At 43.3% G+C, this 18,776-nt stretch overlaps 2 protein-coding genes across 3 annotated transcripts; one reads left to right on the top strand and one right to left on the bottom strand.

Annotated features, from left to right (window-relative positions):
* Positions 1 to 1,875: 1,875 nt before the first annotated feature.
* On the bottom strand, positions 1,876 to 12,497 carry spns3 (SPNS lysolipid transporter 3, sphingosine-1-phosphate (putative)). Of its 2 annotated transcripts, none has more exons than XM_085288105.1 (13): positions 12,238 to 12,497; positions 6,320 to 6,566; positions 6,169 to 6,234; positions 5,800 to 5,936; positions 4,685 to 4,836; positions 4,319 to 4,385; positions 4,096 to 4,238; positions 3,860 to 4,000; positions 3,574 to 3,763; positions 3,123 to 3,188; positions 2,941 to 3,039; positions 2,698 to 2,860; positions 1,876 to 2,217 (listed from the first exon to the last, which is right to left on the bottom strand). In XM_085288105.1, exons 2-13 carry the CDS (start codon positions 6,543 to 6,545, stop codon positions 2,147 to 2,149), a joined length of 1,521 nt encoding a protein of 506 aa, XP_085144231.1. In that variant the 5' UTR covers positions 6,546 to 6,566; positions 12,238 to 12,497; the 3' UTR covers positions 1,876 to 2,146. The 2 variants fall into 2 exon arrangements, with proteins under 2 accessions (XP_085144231.1, XP_085144230.1); XM_085288104.1 differs by lacking the exon at positions 12,238 to 12,497 and adding an exon at positions 7,146 to 7,404.
* Positions 12,498 to 12,875: 378 nt separating this feature from the next.
* ube2g1a (ubiquitin-conjugating enzyme E2G 1a (UBC7 homolog, yeast)) lies at positions 12,876 to 18,206 on the top strand. The gene is made up of 6 exons (XM_085288108.1): positions 12,876 to 13,112; positions 14,604 to 14,706; positions 14,822 to 14,919; positions 15,432 to 15,610; positions 15,735 to 15,855; positions 17,010 to 18,206. Exons 1-5 carry the CDS (start codon positions 13,067 to 13,069, stop codon positions 15,819 to 15,821), a joined length of 513 nt encoding a protein of 170 aa, XP_085144234.1. The 5' UTR covers positions 12,876 to 13,066; the 3' UTR covers positions 15,822 to 15,855; positions 17,010 to 18,206.
* The last annotated feature ends 570 nt before the right edge of the window (positions 18,207 to 18,776 follow it).

Raw genomic sequence — 18,776 nt, forward strand, 5'->3', positions numbered from 1 at the left:
CCTGGAGCCTATCCCAACTGTGACGAGGAAGAGGCACAGACGGACAACCATTCTCATTTTATCAGCTACATCCAGCAACTTAGACTCGCCAACTAACCAAACATGCATGTCCTGTGTGACTGTGGAGGAGGCTGTGGTAGCCGGGGAGAATGCATGCACACATAGTGCTAACTCCACACAGGAAGGCTGCAGCACGGCGGCTTCAACTCAACTCAGCCCAACTCAATTTATATAGCATGAAATCACAACTGTCAGCTGAAGGCTCCCTATGAACAAGCATTTGGTGACAGTGGGAAGGAAAACAGGAAGAGACCTCCAGCAGAACCAGGATCAGGGAGGGGCGGGGCCATCTGCTGCGACTGGTCGGGGATGAAAAATATGTTTTTATATTTATTTATATATATCGATAACCTGTATGTATGTATGTCCATTAGGTGTGTGGGTTTGTATTACACTCCTGAACTGTGTATTTGCACATATACACGACCAGCTGCATCATCAGAACCATTAAAACTATTGTTGTGTAGCGCCCTCTTGTGGGACCAAACAGCAGGTGCTTGTTGAGATGGAGAGGGGACATTGAAGGTGTCCTGTGGTCCCGAGCAACAGACGTGTTGGGGTCCTGTGCATTGTTGGGTTTGACATGCTGTGGAATCTGACCAGTTTGCTTACCTGGTCGGTGCCCAGGGCTCTTTGTTTGCTCTTAATTCACATTGTCAGTATGATTATATCAGCCTTAAAGGAAACTTTGCCAGGCTGGGTGACACAGACTTACAAATGGTTTCCCAACAACAGGCTTATTTACCCACAGTCGCATCAGTACAGCAAAACTGCTCACTGTGTGCGCTCAGACATGAACACTTCCACGCCAGGTCCACGAGGTCTCAGTGAACATCTGCTAAATCCATACTGCCCCACTGATGGAGGAGACTCCCTCCTGGGAGCGTTTTTAAGAATAATGCAGAGGTGCCATCTAGTGGACAAACACTGGAAAGCTTTTTGTTAAACAACCAAAGCTGTCCCAGTATTTTTGCATTCAGCCTGGATGTTGTTCCTCCATCTTTAAATCTATCATGTGCTTATTTTATGGTCTCATCTCTGGAGGAGCAGCTGCTCGTTGGTTAGGATAGTCAAGGTTAATGTGACGATACTCGCTGTGAATACTTGGGCACGTTTTTGGAGCTCTTCCACAGATGAGCGTCAGCAAAAGGAGTCATATCATCATCAGTCATCAAGAACATAAAACTAGATGGATAACGGCCTAACAGAACACCAAGTTCAGCCTCCTGCTTCATGTCAGACAGAAGCATTTTCTCTGAAAGGCATCCAAACATTTTTGTTTTGCTTTTTTCTTTGTTTTTTAAAGCAGAAAATACTTTATGACAGAGTTTTGTTTTCTGCTTCTTTCCTTCATTGAACCACTCGTCCACTTATTCCTCCTCTGGACCATACTATCAAACTGTATATAAATGATGGCCTGTCATCATCTTGGTTTGAGCATTGTGCCTGTCACCGTGTTGTTGGTGCTTTTCTTCTTTAAACCAGATGAGGGTCGACTCTGACCGAGAAACAACACAAGACACTCGTGGTACTTAATAACACAGACAACACTCTATACTTTTATATCATTTTCACTTTGTCAGATCAAGTCGCCCCCTGCTGGTCAGTAGACAGAATTGAGCAGCTAAGCTTCACCGTACAAACCACACATGCTCCTCTTTTGCATTAAAAATAAGTGAGTCACTTCAGTGATGATCCTTGGAAGTATTGTCAAAGACACGTCTTCTTTGAAATACTGAGATTTTAGTGTCAGCTTATTATTTTAGTTCGACCGGCAGACTGAAGCACGCGCGAGTAACTCAGCAACACTCGAGAGCAGGTTTTGCTTGAAAATTTAATAGAAATATAACCAACAACATTTAGAGTGAAAAATACAACTGCATTCACGTTTCAAGTCTACTGCAGAGAGCTGTGAGGTAACAATGTGACCATTTTAAAAGACAAACTTCTCCTGTGAGATTACACTGAGGTGAAAACGGACTCTCGTTTAAAAGTGGTGTTAAACACTGCACAGACTGAAAGCCGTTCGTCTGTGTAACAGGGCCTCATAACTTAACATTCATTGCATGACTCGTTTTGCAAGACGTTACACATTTCCCCTGTTGCTCAGCTCCACCGAGGGCTCAGGTGCAGGATGCTGCGGTGGTTGGGGTTCCTCTGGTAACGAAACACACACACACACACACACACACACACACACACGTTTGAAAAATGCTAAATTAAGCAAGCCGCACTTGCACGCACTGGTTGGTGAAGGATCTGAGACGTAGAACCACAGCAGAGCTACTCAGTCGGCTGTTTGAGCCTTTAGCAGCGCCGCAGAAAGGAAAGGATGAGACAAACGAGGATCACGATGTGTCCTTTATCAGCTGTGGCCCAGTTCTTCCTCTGAGTTGCCAGAGCACCAGAGTGTTATTGGAGCATGTGTGCAGATGAGGGGGATGTGTTTGTAACTGTGTGAGGACAGGAGCTGTCTGAAGTTAGAGCTTGAACAGAGGACCACTGTTCAGACACACGGGCACAAGCATGCATGTTACAAAAGAAATGACAACTTTTTGTGCGTCCTTGCACAAATTAACACTCGGAAGCCGCTTCAACATTTAGTTTTTGGTGTTTGTGTCTTTTGTGTTTTATTACCTCCAAGCAGCTGCTGCACTGCTTTCCTGTCTTCAGCAATGTAGACGGCAGTAACGACGAAAAACACTCCCCCGACAATCCCGACCACGGGGCAGAGCAGCAGGCTGTACTTCAAACTGTCAAAGTTCCTGTCGGGGCTACCTGGGTATATAGCATCAGAGATCTACACCAGTGCAGGTATGAAATCGGTGTTAGTGGTCAGTGACAGAATCAGAGATGATCTCCTAAAGCTTACTTTCTTACCACTCCTAATAAGTAAGGGCTCCCAGCATCACCCAGCAGATGTCCGACTGTAATCTGCAGAGCCTCCGCTGTCGCCCTCCTTGTTGGTACGACAACATACTGAAGCGAGAAGCACGAGCAAAAGGGGCGTGTCACATTTGAGCCGACACTTTGAGGTTTTTACTGTCAGAGTTAATGCTCACCAGCAGTATGTCAGCCAAGACCGCCCAGTTCAACGAGAGCAGCAGCTCGCCCAAGAAAATGAACACCTGAAACGTTCAAGACAAACAGTCACTGCTGCTTTCATGTTTCAGTCATAACAGGTGCTCACGATGTTTTATTTCAACCGATGCCTTTAACTTCTCTACTCTGAATGTGAACCTTTGACATTGTGACTAGAATTTAAATGAAAGAAGAAAAAGGAGGCTTTCTTTGACGTTTGGACCTATTGCTGCATGTTGCATCACTACAAGTCCACCAGCAGAAACCATCTGAAGAGAATTTTGCCAGATGAACCATTAAAGGATGCTCAGTCTTCTTAATGTTGTCCTAAATATCACAGTTTGCCCTAAAGCTGTGCCTTCAGTGACTAACCAACAACGTCACCACCTCGAGGTATACTCAGCCAGAGGATAGCTCCAAAGTCCGTCTTACGTAAGTGGCGGGAATGCTTGCTGATGCCACAAAGATGGTGATAAAGAGGCACGGCACTGATCCAAGCATGCCCACGGCGCAGATGAGTGGATCAGCATTTGGCACCTTGTCTCTAAACCGTCTGGATAAACTAGTGCCGAGAGCCCCGCCCAGAATGCCCGTGGCCACCGTTACAGCACCAAAGATGTAACTGCACAGGAAGCAGAAGAGAGCACACAGTACGGTCAAAACTGCACCGATTCAGGCTGGAGCAAGTAAGCGACGTGGGGAAAAGGTCATGCTATACCTGTCCGAGGAGTCACCTGGTTTGTCGCTGAGTTTCTGATAGACACGAGCTCGGGACAAAAAGTTCGGCAGCCAGAAAGCCAGCGCCCCGGTGAGGAAGGCCAGGGCCGTCACTCCCAACGATGACCACACGTAACTTTTACTGAGGTCAGAGAACCAGGAAGACAAGATTGTTTAGAAGCAAACACCATTTGTTTGGGTTTTTTCACGCTTGCAAGGGCAAAATATAAATCGTACTTCTTCAGAAGATATTTGACATCCTCCAAGTAAGAGCTCTGCTCAGTCACACCCTCTCCGTGGGTTTCTGCAGCGCCTCTCGGCGGGTTGGGGCACAAAACGATCATCAAAATGAGTCCCACTGCGCCCATGATGGGTGTGATCTGAGAACAGAGCCAAATAATCCAGCATCACTTTGAATCAAATCGCACTTCTGCATCGTGAATAAGAAAAATGTTCTCACCCTCAGAGCCCAGTGCCAGTCCCCTGTGAGAGATGCAAAGCCACGCCCTGTTATATACCCAAGACCGCTGCAAACAGGCAATAGTGTGATCATGATGCACAAACAAGCTCATATCGCCATATGACATCTTAACAAGTGAGAGATTAAGACGGGCGATAACGTACGGAAACCTAAATCTAGAGTCACTGCTGTGTCACCACTCATTGCAACACCAGCTCTGCACATGAAACAACTGTGGTGAGGAGAAACCTACCAAACATCCACCCAACATTCAGCAACACTTTCAGCCGTGCAGCAGCGCAGCAGCAGCAGCGCATCATTTGAATGAAACTGTTAAAGCGTGCAAAAAGAAAAACACCTGTTTACCTTCCAACAGGGATAAAGATGTAGAAGATGCAGATCATGATGCTCCTTTTGCCCCCAGTAAAGAGATCGCTTATGATGGTCGGAGCGACGGTGGAATAGCTGGCTTCTCCGGTCCCGACCAAGCCTCGCAGCAGGGCGAGAAGCCAGAATTGCTGCATAGACAAAAACATCAAAGACATTCAACATGTTTTCTGTCAAGCGCACATGGTTACATGCACGGAGAGTCATCAGCACAATCAGTCTGCAGATAAGGTACCACAAACCTCTGATGCATTTTCAACACAAACATGGGGAAATGATCTCAGACCCCACTGAGTGTCACAGCTCCCACTCCCTGAAACTCCCTCTTAACTCTGCGCCTGTCAAAACTACAGCTGAATGTGATGGAGGAGTCTCTCCCCCTGTAGTTAAACCACTTCGAAGGATATCAAATGTGAATACACAAACAGACTGTTTTGTAGAAAAAGCTGCACTGATGCAAAAATGAATCGCTTGATGGGTTCCAGTGTGATCACAGAGCGCAGCGCGCCTCCTCACCAACATAGTTTGGTCACCTCAGACTAACTTAATAACTTATTGTGCCGTCCTCACTTTACTTCACTGAAACCTTTGATACCACAGACTATAAAATGCTGTCAAGCGCTGGGCTGGAATTTCCAGTGTTGAATTCAGAAACTCTGCGTAACCTCTGCAGACCAGCTTTGTGACTTTTCTTCTCAGACGTCTCGATCTGATAAAACCTCACCCGACAGCTTAACATTTGTCAGCGTGGTTATGACACAGCTGTATGTTTCTATAGAGCCAGATGACAATAAAGTTTTTTAAACCCAATGAAGACAAATTGTTCATTCTTTTAATTTAATAATTCAGATTGTCTGACGGGGTGCAGGTTAACCGTCTTGGACTTTCAGTTTCTGCCTCACAAGAGTGCGACTCAGCTGATGGAGTTTGGTAAGAAAACTACCCTGAACCACAAACACTGAGCCAAATGTTGAAATTCAGGAGCCTTTCCAACAGACGTGTGATGAATTAGAACAACGCAGGGAGCAAAGTGAACACGTAGCAATGCAAAGTTGTGTTACTTTGTTATTCCTTGTAAAATACTCCTCACTTACCGATTCATTGACAAAAGAGCTGGCGGTTGCAGTCAAAAGCCAGACACTCAAGCCGCCAATCATGATGTATTTGCGATTGTAGCGGTCGCCAAGGTAACCGAAGAGAGGGGCCAAAAGGAGAAAACTGCAGATGAAAACTGAAAATTGATGGAATCAGTTATTCCTTTTCAATGACATCATTCGTTCACAGTAAACACACAACGATCAGTGAAAGCTCCAAACACAGCGCTGCTTAATTAGGTGCCAGATTGTATGTGCAGTTGACGACACATGGGTCTGCCATGCACTTACATTAAAAAGAAAAAAGCAAAACAAATTTGATCTCCATCAGTGCTTCTGTGTGTTTGTCAAACAGCTGCTTCATCATACCTGTCTGCAGAAGTCCAGCGGTGCTGTCCTTTATATCAAAGAATATTTGAATATCTGTAAGGACGCCTGTAAGGCCAGAAACACCATTCAGTGCAAGCCCTGCCCAACTGGAAGCAGTAAATAGTGTGTATCGACAAAGAAATCATCCAACCTGCTATTGTGTACCGCTCCATGTAGTTGAGCAAGTTGACGTAGCAAAGCACAAACATAGTGACATAGGCGCGCTTGGGCGATATGGCAGGTTTCTCCTCAGCATCGGGTGCGAGAGACGCCAGGCTGTTTGCAAAAGAGCCATAAGGTAGACTGCAGCTGGAACGCAGGCTCCATCGGCGTACTGGGATGTCCTTGAAGGATGTGACTGATGCCCGTGGCTCCATAGCTAGCTGCTCTCCCTTCAGCTGAATGAGATGACCTAATGTTAAAACTCGTGCACAGATGCTCCACAGAGCTCGAGAATGACAATATAGTGCAGACACACAGTCCTGCTTTCATTAAGTCGCTGTCTTCAGGTTCAAGCGATGCAGCTTTTAGCAAATTTGATTCATGCGAGCTGTAGAAAGACTTTAGAAACAGCCCTTATGACAGAAAGTAATTACACAACCAAGAAGATATTTTTGCAACAGTGTCAAAATAACAGAGAAAGGAGAAGAAGGTTGTTCTCTAAATGCAGCTTATTTTCCAGTTCTTAAAACCGCGACAGAAAGGTTAAAGCATCTTTTAATTATAGCAAGTTTATGCATATGTAGAAAATAGACACAGCGAGTCGGAGCGTATAAAAATGTAACCTTGGCGTCTGCAACAGTGCGCCTCAGATATTTCAGCCCAACCAGGGTGAGGGACAACACTAAGAGCATTGTTTATGAACTCTTCTGTCCCAAAACAACACTGTGCAGCACAGCTGTAATCTTACAATGCAGCTGTGTTCCCATCATACGGGTATTTAAAACCATGCAAAATGTGAATTACAGGTGACTCACCGACTTGCTGATGTTTGGTTTTACTTTAAATCCTCTTATCTCATTCCTACAGATGTGCAGCTGCGAGAGAACAATGTGACTCTGAATGGCTCTGAGGCATGAAGACGCTAACAGGGACCTCAGTTTTGGGACGACTCGAGTTATATTAAGTTAGCGACAGGGCCAGCCCACTGAGGGTTGGTCATGCAGGGTTTCACACATATCTGTCTTAGTGAAGCAATGGCACAGACCAGCCAGACGTCATGGACATTTTCCACTTTGTGTTTCTTTTTTAAGAAACTTAGCACAAAATAAAGCAATAAATGTACTCATTTGACTTTTTACTAGTCTGATTCACCGTCCACAGCCTTACACTCACATGACAGCAAGGCAAACGGATCAGTTAAGTTAGTAGCTAAACTATACGTGTGCAACCTGCCATCCAATTTCAGGAGAGATTAAAAGGTGGTCCTGCTCTGCTCTGGAAACACCTGCCTTATCAAACCTTTACATTTCATCTGTTATCTCAGGACTGAGAGGTTATTTCTGACAGAAAGAAAACACTCGCTTTAGTTTCAGTTTCCAGTGACTCATCAAAACCACTGCTCTACAAACTACTGTTCACTTTGACACTGGGGTCATGTACATGTAAAAAAAAGAAAGAAATAATATTATAATAATAATAAAAATAATAATATGAGCCATTAAAAACCTTTAACCCTTTCATGAATGATGACGACGACCTCAACCTGGATTTTTTCTGAAGTATTTTTATTATAAATAAATAAACACGATTGTATTTATGTAGCACCTTTCTAGACAGAATCACAAAGTGCTGCACATAAGATAACAAATAATAAAAAGGTAAAACAGACAATATAAAACACGCAAACATTTAACCAAAAACAGTTTTAAAAAGGTGAGTTTTGAGGGTTTTTTTTAAAAAACAACCACCGAGTCCACAGTTCTTAATGTATGAGGGAGAGAGTTCATCATCTTTATGCATTTAGGTGGACACTGATGTGTATGTAGAGGTTTATGTGCAAGTATACCATCAACACTGACACAAATACACAAAAACAGCCTTTGAACAGCTGTAACTGTAGTGACCACTATGCATGAAAGGGTTCAAGTATGTAAAACCTTTTTCTTTCTTTCTTCTGAGGTTAAGACAAATAAGACGATGCCTTTGGCAGCAATAGGATGCCTGAAAGGCTCTAAAACACCAGGCTTACTGACAGGAAACTGGTGCAGTCATGCTGAATGTGAAGGTCTACATTTAACTGCGGAGTCACCAAAGCAGCTGTTTGCTTTCAAATCTCATTAGATCAAGTACAGCATGTGTCACATATGTGGTCCCCTCTGCTTGGAAGTGCTGACTCTTATCTAGAAATCAACTTCCTGCCTCGCTCTTCAGATCAGTGAGAAATGGCTGCAAGTCAGTCAGTGTGTCAGAGCTTTCTTCACCTTAAGAGCTTTCTTCTTAAGATCAGAAAATATGTCCACTAACAATATGCAGTAAAGCATGAGAACATCTTACTGCTTTGCTTATCTTAATGTCTTAAAATTATTTATTTATAAAATAAAATGCCATTTAAATCTACTGTTTCCACCTTTTATTTGAAAAGTGTTTATCAACAAGAAAATCAGAAATTGATATCAAGCTATGTTGAAGCCTGATGCAAAATTCCTGCAGTATTTTTATTTTTATTGATTGAAGGTTTGTCAGAAGGAATAGATTCACTGTAGTTTCAGCATTCTGTTGCCTTTATTTCATTTCTACATACCAGACATTCATTAACCTAATTTCAAATTTTATTTTTCACATTTTTCACAGTAAAATTATGTCTCAGTAAAAAGCCCTCACTATGTACCTCTGGCACTTTTAAAGTATCTATCTACACGTATAATGTAACATAATGTATAATTAACAGGAGGTGCAAGGGTAAAAGGCAAACCCTGGAAGTAATTGAGAGAAATGTGAAAATGAAATACGATCATTTCAATAGTGCACGAAAAATAAAATCACGCCAACAACAACAATAAGAAGAATATTCTATTTCAGAAGAAATTTTAAGTGTGCCTATGCCGCTGCTAATCAGTGTAGTTTGCCATTCATACGGCTACAGAGAGCAAAACTCAGCAGAGCAGCCATTCTCCACCATGAACTATGGTAAAACCAACCACCGCTCGCGCCTCACAGATCACAGCTTACAGTTTTGTGTAAAGATGAGGTGACTTCGTACAGCCCCGATTTGCAGACGCTGTGCGCAGAGGTTCATGAGCAGAAGTCCCATTGTACCACGGCAGACCCAACAATGTTTGCATGAACACGCTTTGTAGCATTACTTTATGGACCACTTTTCACACATGGTTGGTGTACCCACACAGCCGGCTGTAGCTTTTCATCTCACAGCCCGACACATACCAAAACAACAGCCGAGACAGCATGGACTTTACGCCTGAGAGGCGTGATTGCAGATGCCGCTCAGGTGGGTCCGCCTCCCCTGCAGCGGCACTGCAGACCACGCCCCGGCACACACATCAAACACGTAAAATAAATATTTGTGCACTTTTGCATTCACTTTTTGTTATTTTTACACAGTGTTCTGAATTATTAACAATGGTCTACAGCCAATCTCGTGTATTATTATACAAACTTTGGTTGTAAGATTCAGATAACTATTTAATAAAAGCTAAATATTTTATATGAGAGTAAGAAAGAAAAGTATTTCTTTGTGCCCCCCTCTCCCTGTTAATGCCCTACCTGCCCCCTGGCAACACTTTGCTAGACCTGCCCCTGCACAGTTACCAGCTGTCAGCTACATAGAAAAGGATCCTGGTGTTATTTGTCTCTCAGAAACAGTTCATAACTTCAACTCATTCATGTCACCTAAAAGGTAAACCTGTTTCTCCATCACAGCTCTGATGATTCAGTAAGGACGTCTCCTGGTTTCGACCAGCAGCTTTTACAGCTGTGGCTCCATCAAACATCAGCTGATACTAGAAATTAAAATCAAATGAATTCTAACAGCAGCTGATCAAGCTTAAACTGCTGCTGTTGTTTATGGCGCAAAGTGGGTGATAAACAAACACCAGAGAACAGCCATCAGCTGATCATTGATCAGTTTCATGACTGAAGTTGCAACAGGCGAGAGAATGACAGGGGAAGAGTCCGCTGTGCAGGTAACCACAGAGTAACTCCAGCTTTGTGTCTTTTTCCATTGTAGCTGAAGTCCGGGACAAACTGTGTTCCTTTTCAGCTCAACAGGAAACGCGTAATATTTTCTCTGAATGCGGGACATTCTGTTTGCACAGGACGGTTGGAAACTAACCTTATGAATACAATAAAGTTCACCATCAGTAACACAGCAGGCACCAGCTGTATAGAAAGTCTGTCATGCTAGCTAGCACGCAGTACGACTTATTGTAACTAATTGTAAAACGTCAGCACAACGAAAATATATATAACCTCTTACCTGAAATTCAGTTCACCGGCGGCGCGCGCGAGAGAGAGGAGGAGGGGGTGAAACGAGACAGAGAACCGCCAGGTAAGCCATGCCCGGTCGCTCGGCGGCCGCCTCGTATCTCTCAGTTTCTCGCATGTCCTTTCTGTCATACACCGGTGGCTAGCTGCTCTCTGTTGTAGCTCCGCGTTAGCCACCACCAAACAACTGAGTTATTTTTTCCACATCGACCAGCATCTGGACAACCCACCACCTTTCACTGTTTATACCGTTACTAAAACGAATAAATGAATAATCAGCCCATATAAATGAAAAATAAGTCTAGCTGAGACACCGAGTCTTTGCATTCCGTTTGCACGGGATGGTTGGCAACTCTACTAACTAACCTTAATGGGGCGATCGTGGCTCAAGAGTTGGGAGTTCGCCTTGTAATCGGAAGGTTGCCGGTTCGAGCCCCGGCTCGGACAGTCTCGGTCGTTGTGTCCTTGGGCAAGACACTTCACCCGTTGCCTACTGGTGGTGGTCAGAGGGCCCGGTGGCGCCAGTGTCCGGCAGCCTCGCCTCTGTCAGTGCGCCCCAGGGTGGCTGTGGCTACAATGTAGCTGCCATCACCAGTGTGTGAATGTGTGTGTGACTGGATATGTAAAGCGCTTTGGGGTCCTTAGGGACTAGTAAAGCGCTATATAAATACAGGCCATTTACCATAAGAATACAATGAAACGAGCGTGTCTCGCCTAGAAACATTAATAAAGCAATATAAAAACAAAGTGGTGGCCGCCATTGTTTGACTCAGCAGAGGCGTGCTATGAATTGTGGGATATGGAGTTTTCCACCAAGCATACGCCCTTGCGATTACCATAACTATTCAATGGTTCATGCAACCTTAAAAATTTCAACGGTTCCTGGACGCTGTGCGCGCCGTTGATATTGTCGTCATTACGGTAATACAAATAAGGGTAGACAAGGCCGTACCACAGCCAACATACCACTGGAGAGAGGCAACACACCACAAATGAAGTTTGAAATTCGTTTCAATGGGACCAAGAGATGGAGCCAACACACCACAAATAAATCTTTCCCATTCATTTCAATGGGCAAAAATTTGCATTAAATATTAATATGTCTCAAAACTGTGGGGTGAGTTACACTGTAAAATTTCAGGCGGAAACTGAGGAATAATAATAATAAGAAGAAGAATAAATCTGAGGAATAGTAATAAGTGTGTCTCTTGGCCAGGGTTGGGAAGGTTACTTTTAAAATGTATTCCATTACAGAATACAGAATACATGCCCCAAAATGTATTCTGTAACGTATTCTGTTACGTTACTCAATGACAGTAACATATTCTGAATACTTTGGATTACTTAATATATTATCATGCTTTTTACAACAACATGAATGTACTATTGCTGTGTGATTTATTACTATTACTGAAGGTCCGCGACTCCAAACTGTAGTAAAGGGACCTCTGACTAATACGGCGGGGTCCCTGTCGGCTCGTAGCCGAAAAATAGCTTTACTTTGTTGTGTGGGTCAACTTTTCTTGCGAGAGACAGAGAGAGGCGTTGAAAGGCTCCAACGGAACTTATTGTTTTCGGAGGAAAACACGAACACGGTGTACAGTCGAGTCTTAATAGCTTACTTACAGCTGGGCTCGTCAGGCTGTCTTCTTGGCTGCAGTGGTTATTATTATATTTACATGCTTCCAGCTCCCGTTTTCCTCCATGACAGCTCGTACCTTTCCACTCCCCTTTTTCTCCCTCCTCGCGCTCACAGACACATAACGTGTATGGCAGTCCATTCTCCCTGCAGCACGGACTACACTGCCCATGATGCTACATTCTTTAGAGCTATGCTTGTAGCATTCTGCCTGTTAGCTTAGCACAACAACAACAACAACAACAACAACGAAAAGGCCTCTCTCACCCAGGAAACACACAGTCGCAGAGAGAGAGCGTGTCGCCCTGTAACCATGGCAACCGTAACGCTGCCGCCTGGAACAGCTGTCAAACAAAACCCAAACAGTCCTGACCCGCGACAAAATGAAACAGGAAAGTATCGCAGTGTAATCCATTTATTTCAACAAAGTAACTGTATTCTGAATACCACCTTTTTAACCGGTAACTGTAACGGAATACAGTTACTCATATTTTGTATTTTAAATACGTAACGGCGGTACATGTATTCCGTTACTCCCCAACGCTGCTCTTGGCATAGGCACACTTAATAATATGAACACTGCAAGTAAAACCCTATCCGCAAGGTGGGAGTAATGCATCACTGAGGACGCGAAGTTCCCCCAAACAAATCAACGAAGAAGAAACGATAGCGGCAGGGGAAGGCGGCGAAGAAGAATAATGACGGGAATGCTAAACGGAAAATAGAAGGAACAGAGTCCTGTTAAGTGAACATTAAATTAACGCTGTTACCGCGAAATATTAACATCGAACATAGCTGCATTACATTGGTATAAGTATGACAGAGCCTCAGTCAGCGCTGTTACTCCGGAGACAGCTTGCAGGTAATTAAACCGTCATGTTAACTGATGCTGGGTGCCGAGCTAACGACAGCGGTGCCGCGGCTTTGATTGAAACCGTGGTGCTGGCGCAAACTGTTTTCTTGAACATTCTGCATTAACGTTAAGATCCGAATGACAAAAGAACTGCCTGGGGATTACAACAGTGGGAGCAAACAAACACCTCCCTCGTTTAGTAAATGAAAGTCTTCAGTGTTTCAGGAGACCAAGTGATTTGTGTGTGTGCCTTTCGACACTGCGTCCTGTTTGCAGATGAAAGCCGCTGTCAGAAGTCCCAGCGACTTTCTATTACGAGGCTAGCTCAAATCACTGAGCCTAATGTTAGCCTGTAGCTGGCTCGACTGACTTAATGTGTTTACATGTATTTTTAACCGAGGAGCCAAGTAGTGTTTCTCGTTTTTTAACATGACGTTTAGCAGTTACGTGATCAGTGTGATATTAGTGGACATTTTACGCATAAATGTAAGTACAGTTTCAGAAGTTAGAACATGTCCCTACCACTCACCGCAGAATTAACGTGTTTAACCAGCTAGCTAACTGTAGGCTAACGCTAGCCGCTGTCACTGTTGTTAGCGTCAACGCGCTAAGCTAACGTTAATCTCGCATTACCTCAATTCGCTCTTTTAGCAGGGTCAGCTGCGAATTATATTTAGCCACTCTAAAATTAGCGACCTTTCAAAAGTAGCTGCGTCGAACAGGCGCTGTATAATGTTTTAGGTTTGTAGCACTGATGACGTGTTTCAGGTTTTGTTTAAAATGAAAATTTCGCATGGAGACTGTAAGGGTCACTGGGTCCACCTTTATACTTGTCCCCACATTCTGCCCTTCAAGGTGACCGGTAATTGACCTAAACCTCCATATTTTGGAGCAAGGGTTGTAGATTAATTCAGGAAATTAAAGCTCCACGGATTTCGTGTCGCAGGGCTATTGCATTGATAAAAAGGCTGCCTTTCTTTGTTGTACATTCATACGATCTGCAGTCTACAATTAATGCTTGTGATTCTTATAAGCCTTGAAATAATGATCAGTAAGCATCAGACTTCACCGAGCCAGCTCCTTTGAAATGTTTCTGTTTGGCCTATCAAGAAAAACAAATTCTTCCATCATGTTATGTAAAAGGTTAAACTGTTTTATCAAACGGCTGCTCGATCGATAATCCCAAAGTCCACTTAATGTATTATGATGTAAAAAAATCGACATTTAGTCCGACTCATGAGCACAGATTTACAGTTGTTTAAAATGTTGTTTACAGTGAGCGCTGCCATTCTTGATGCAATGTTGGGTGTTCATGGCAAATTGGTAACATAGGTGGGAACTGCTAAGTAGTTTGAGCAATATGCTCATTCTCACTCAAGCCCCTCTGAGTGTCATGTTGTCACCTCAGCCACCTGAAGAACAGTGTAATGCACGTAGGTTATGTAGTGGAGGTAGTGTGCTGTATGTCATAGTGAATGACTTTGATTTTTTTATATTCAGAGCTGAACAAAAACCCAGTGGAGGGATTCTCAGCAGGCCTGATCGAGGATAGTGATCTCTACAGATGGGAAGTCCTTATCATTGGGCCTCCAGACACCCTGTAGTGAGTCTCCCTGTCTTGTGTATGGGTTGAGATGAGTTTTGGCCTGTGTGGATTTGTTTTTAAACTTTGGTACCTATCATGCTGATTTTTTTCATCTTTCCCCCTCCCCCCACAGTGAAGGTGGTGTGTTTAAAGCTCATCTGACCTTTCCCAAAGACTACCCTCTCAGGCCACCTAAAATGAAATTTATCACAGATATTTGGCACCCTAACGGTAGGTACCGGTGAAACATGCTATCAGTGTTATTATAAATGTTTTTAAGCTTACGAAATGAAGGCTGTATGATCTTTGTGTTAATGTTACATGTTATTAGTTTTATTGTGACTCTACTGTTGATTAAAATTATTTTGCCATCTTTACTACATGGTGTGTTTATCCTGATGGAGGTAAAAGCCTCTTTTTCAAAAGTGGCAGCAAAGACTGTAAACACACGCAGAGACATAAAGGCCACTGATGCACGAGCACGTAAACAGCAGCCAGATAAAATTCAGTAAAATCAAGAACCAGTGCGACCTCAGCAGTAATCCCACTGACTATGGGAACTATTTTCTCAGACCTTTAAAATAAGGTCTAAGGAAAATAAGGACTAACCAGTGGGAAAGTTTGTGGACACACACATTTGGCCACTTAGCAGGAGCAGGCAGTGAAAAGCAACGTACACACTTTCCAATGAGAGCATTTTCTACTTCACAAAATATTAGTAATCTTTCTTTCTTCATCTCCAGTTGACAAGAACGGCGATGTATGTATTTCTATTTTACACGAGCCTGGGGAGGACAAATATGGCTACGAGAAACCAGAGGAGCGCTGGCTGCCTATCCACACTGTGGAAACCATCATGATTAGTGTTATCTCTATGCTGGCAGACCCAAACGGTGACTCGCCAGCCAATGTGGATGCTGCAGTAAGTCTGACTGTGTAAAGATCTTTTGCATGTGTCCTTTTATTCAATCCAAACATTTCTATAAAAGTCCAGTCGTGAGTGAATCTTTCTGATTTTAACATTTTGTGTAAACGTCCCCCTGCAGAAAGAATGGCGGGAGGACAGACACGGCGCATTCAAAAGGAAAGTTGCCCGTTGTGTACGAAAAAGCCAAGAGACTGCGTTTGAGTGATGCTCAGCACGGCTCTGGGCTTCATGTTTTCAGGGTAAGGATTGTTCAGTCATCCCTAAACTTAATCTGGAGAGCACCACCACAGATTCTCCATTAAGACAATTCAGTTGGCTCAAAACAAGAACGTTTATAGTAATATACTGGTAAACAAATTCACAACTGTAAAAGATTTAGGATAAATATTAGCAGCACTCCTAGTTTTGTCTGCTTACACTTGATGAAAGCGTTAAAAAACCCCAAATGAATAAATAAATGGCGTGCTGTGCTAAAGTCTTGAGGCGCCAACAGTTTGCTTCCAATGAACCAGACAAATTTGAATCCAAATGATAAATTGGTGGTTCAACGTTTCCGTGTGTACAGAGGAGGTCAGGACAGACGCACGGCTCTGAATGTCTGTGCCGTGCTTAGATAAACAACGTGGTTGCATGTCAGCTCACGATGTTGACGATCCTATCAAAACTGAAGCATGAACACAGAAGTAGAATAGAACAGAATAATCCTTTAATTGTCCCACAAGGGGAAATTTGGTTGTAACAGCAGCCAAAAAGACACATATACAAACAAACAGGACACGGAACAGAAACATACACAATCTTTCTTACAGATTTACATTAAGGACAATGGTTACTATAAACAGAGTACTGTACAGTTATTAAATTAAATAAAAATAACTACAGGTAAGAGGCAAAGTACTGGCAGACTTTGCTCCGCCATGCAGCACCATGTGCAAAGTGTCTGACTGGCAGCAGCTTAATGTTTCAGGGTGGCAGTGACGTCTAAAACACAGGCGATACAGTGTGTGGATAGAAAAACACACAGTCCAACTGATCTTGACAGAATGAAACGAAAGGCAGTGAACATCCAAAGAAGAGCTGCTGTTTGTAGCAGCCTGGAGAACTGCTGCTGACGGCCGCTTAGACAAAGCTTCACATTTGAAGAGATTTCAGGCTGTGTTAAAGAGCAAAGGATGAGTTCATTAAAATTGCTCAGTCGCCTTTTTTGCCTGATGTATCCCATGTATGTTTGCACATGGTCCAATAACTCACTACACCTGTTTGCCATTTTCCTCGCCAAATCTAAAGAAATGAAGGCGAGCTTTGAGACTGTTGCACAGTACTGAGCATGTCGCCTGTCGTCGACTCGTGGTCCTAACTTGTGTTTTTTCCGGCCATTTGTTGTTTCCCGCAGGTCTCCAATTGAAAATCAACACGGCACTGTTTCCTGCACTCTTCCACCCTGTCGCCAGGCTTGTCCTCCTTTATTTTGGCAGGAACAGACTGGCTACTGTAGGCTGCAATAGAAACATAACAAGGACTACCAAGGCTGACGGAAAATCGCCAAGCAAGTGCCAACTGAAAAAAAGAAAACAAGAAAAAAACCCAGAAGATGATAAAAGATTTTTCAAGGCTATGAACTGCTTCAACATTCAGGAAGATATTGTAAAGACATGTATATAGCACAGACTAAACCGGATAATATATACGCTCCCTTTCCATCCATCCAGACATTTAGACCAAATGAAATAGCGCGGGTTCATTTCTTTTTGTCCATTTTCCTTCTCTCAGCCCCGGCATGGATTAGTTCTCTTTAGATTGTTTTCATAGGAGCCGTTAACACGGATGCGTTTGGAGGAATGTCACCTGTGAAGAGCTTGTTCAGTCCCAGCAAGACGTGAATGATGTGACTAAGGAATACACAGCTGTCCTCTGGGTCCTTTATTGCTCAGCATCACAGGCAGCTGAATGATTTTCTCTCTATATTCAGTCTTACACCCCCTCTTTTTTTTTTGTGCATGCTAAATTTTGTTGGTCTTTTCTTTTCAAAAGTGCCTCCCAATAAAAAGCTCGGCCACTTCATCCTGCGTTGATTAAGTCTTAAAAATGTCAAAAAACCAGGCAAATATAGAAACTACCACCTGTAGTATGACTGGGACTGTATACAGCGACTGTATAATTCGGTAACAATTTGGTGTAGCAATAACCCCCCTAGTTTGGAGTGTACACGTTCATTTTTGATACCCTGATAAAAACGCGTCGTCCTCCTCGGATATTGTTTTATTTTTTAGCAGCGCCTCTCTCCATCGTCTGTATCGTCCTCGGTAGGAATTGTTATGCATGCTTTGTTTTATGGTTTTGTTGGTTTTTTGGTTTTCTGCTGAATGTTTCTGGGATTTTGTTTGTGGACGTTTGAGTGCTTGTGTGTACAGCGTGTACGCCGGTTTGGTTTTGTCGCTCTTTCCTCTCAAAGATTCAAATTCATCATTACTCTGCTCACTATTGCAGTTTTGCCTAATGTATAAAGACAAAATACTGATGTATATTTTTCATGTTATGAAACTTGTCACCTGTAGTGAGTTCTTCTAAAACATGACTTTTTTTCAATATTTATCTGCGTTCTTGAGCTTTGCTTGCTCCAGTGTTCACCTGTTTTCACAGCGGCCTGGAATATTAAACAGTATCCACCAACGATTGCAAACATTTGGACAGATGAGAACTAAATTTCCTGAGATCAGGTCAGTCTTCAGATATTTTTGTACAATATTTCTTAAATATTAGATTTGGGGGATTTGAGTTGTTTTGCAGCCAAAACTACAAAACGATTGGAGCAGTTAAACCGTACACCAAATGGGCCCAGTGCAGCAAAGCGCAGGAAACACTTGATCATTTCAGCGTGCTGGCGTTTCAGGCTCCGCGACAATAGCGGGAGCTCCCAGTTTAGCGTACCCTGTGCTGTTCTCTTCACAGGTGAGAGCAGGTCTACACTGAGTGACAGGTGGGACGAGTCTGGTGACTCTTTGAATGTTAAGCTTCCTGCATCATCCTCCGACCAGTTTGACAGTGGGTCAATAATGGTCTGGCGAGCCATTTTCATGAGCGGTTCCACAAACGTGTTAACAGCATGAGTGTTCAAATCTGTTTCCTTGTCAGATATGATGGTGCAGTGGGTGAGTGGGTT

Source organism: Mchenga conophoros, linkage group LG10 (assembly GCF_057382185.1).
Source record: "Mchenga conophoros isolate Kocher_MC1m ecotype Shallow Benthic linkage group LG10, M_conophoros_male_GT1.1, whole genome shotgun sequence".
NCBI classification, from domain to species: Eukaryota; Metazoa; Chordata; class Actinopteri; order Cichliformes; family Cichlidae; genus Mchenga; species Mchenga conophoros.

Coding starts and splice junctions, on each gene's coding strand:
- ube2g1a (XM_085288108.1), top strand. CDS start 13,067: ATGACAGAGCCTCAGTCAGCGCTGTTACTCCGGAGACAGCTTGCAG. Junction 14,707..14,821: donor GGGCCTCCAGACACCCTGTA/GTGAGTCTCCCT, acceptor CTCCCCCCACAG/TGAAGGTGGTGTGTTTAAAG. Junction 15,611..15,734: donor CAGCCAATGTGGATGCTGCA/GTAAGTCTGACT, acceptor GTCCCCCTGCAG/AAAGAATGGCGGGAGGACAG.
- spns3 (XM_085288105.1), bottom strand. CDS start 6,545: ATGGAGCCACGGGCATCAGTCACATCCTTCAAGGACATCCCAGTACGC. Junction 6,235..6,319: donor GGAGCGGTACACAATAGCAG/GTTGGATGATTT, acceptor CTGGCCTTACAG/GCGTCCTTACAGATATTCAA. Junction 4,386..4,684: donor ATCTTTATCCCTGTTGGAAG/GTAAACAGGTGT, acceptor GCCTGTTTGCAG/CGGTCTTGGGTATATAACAG.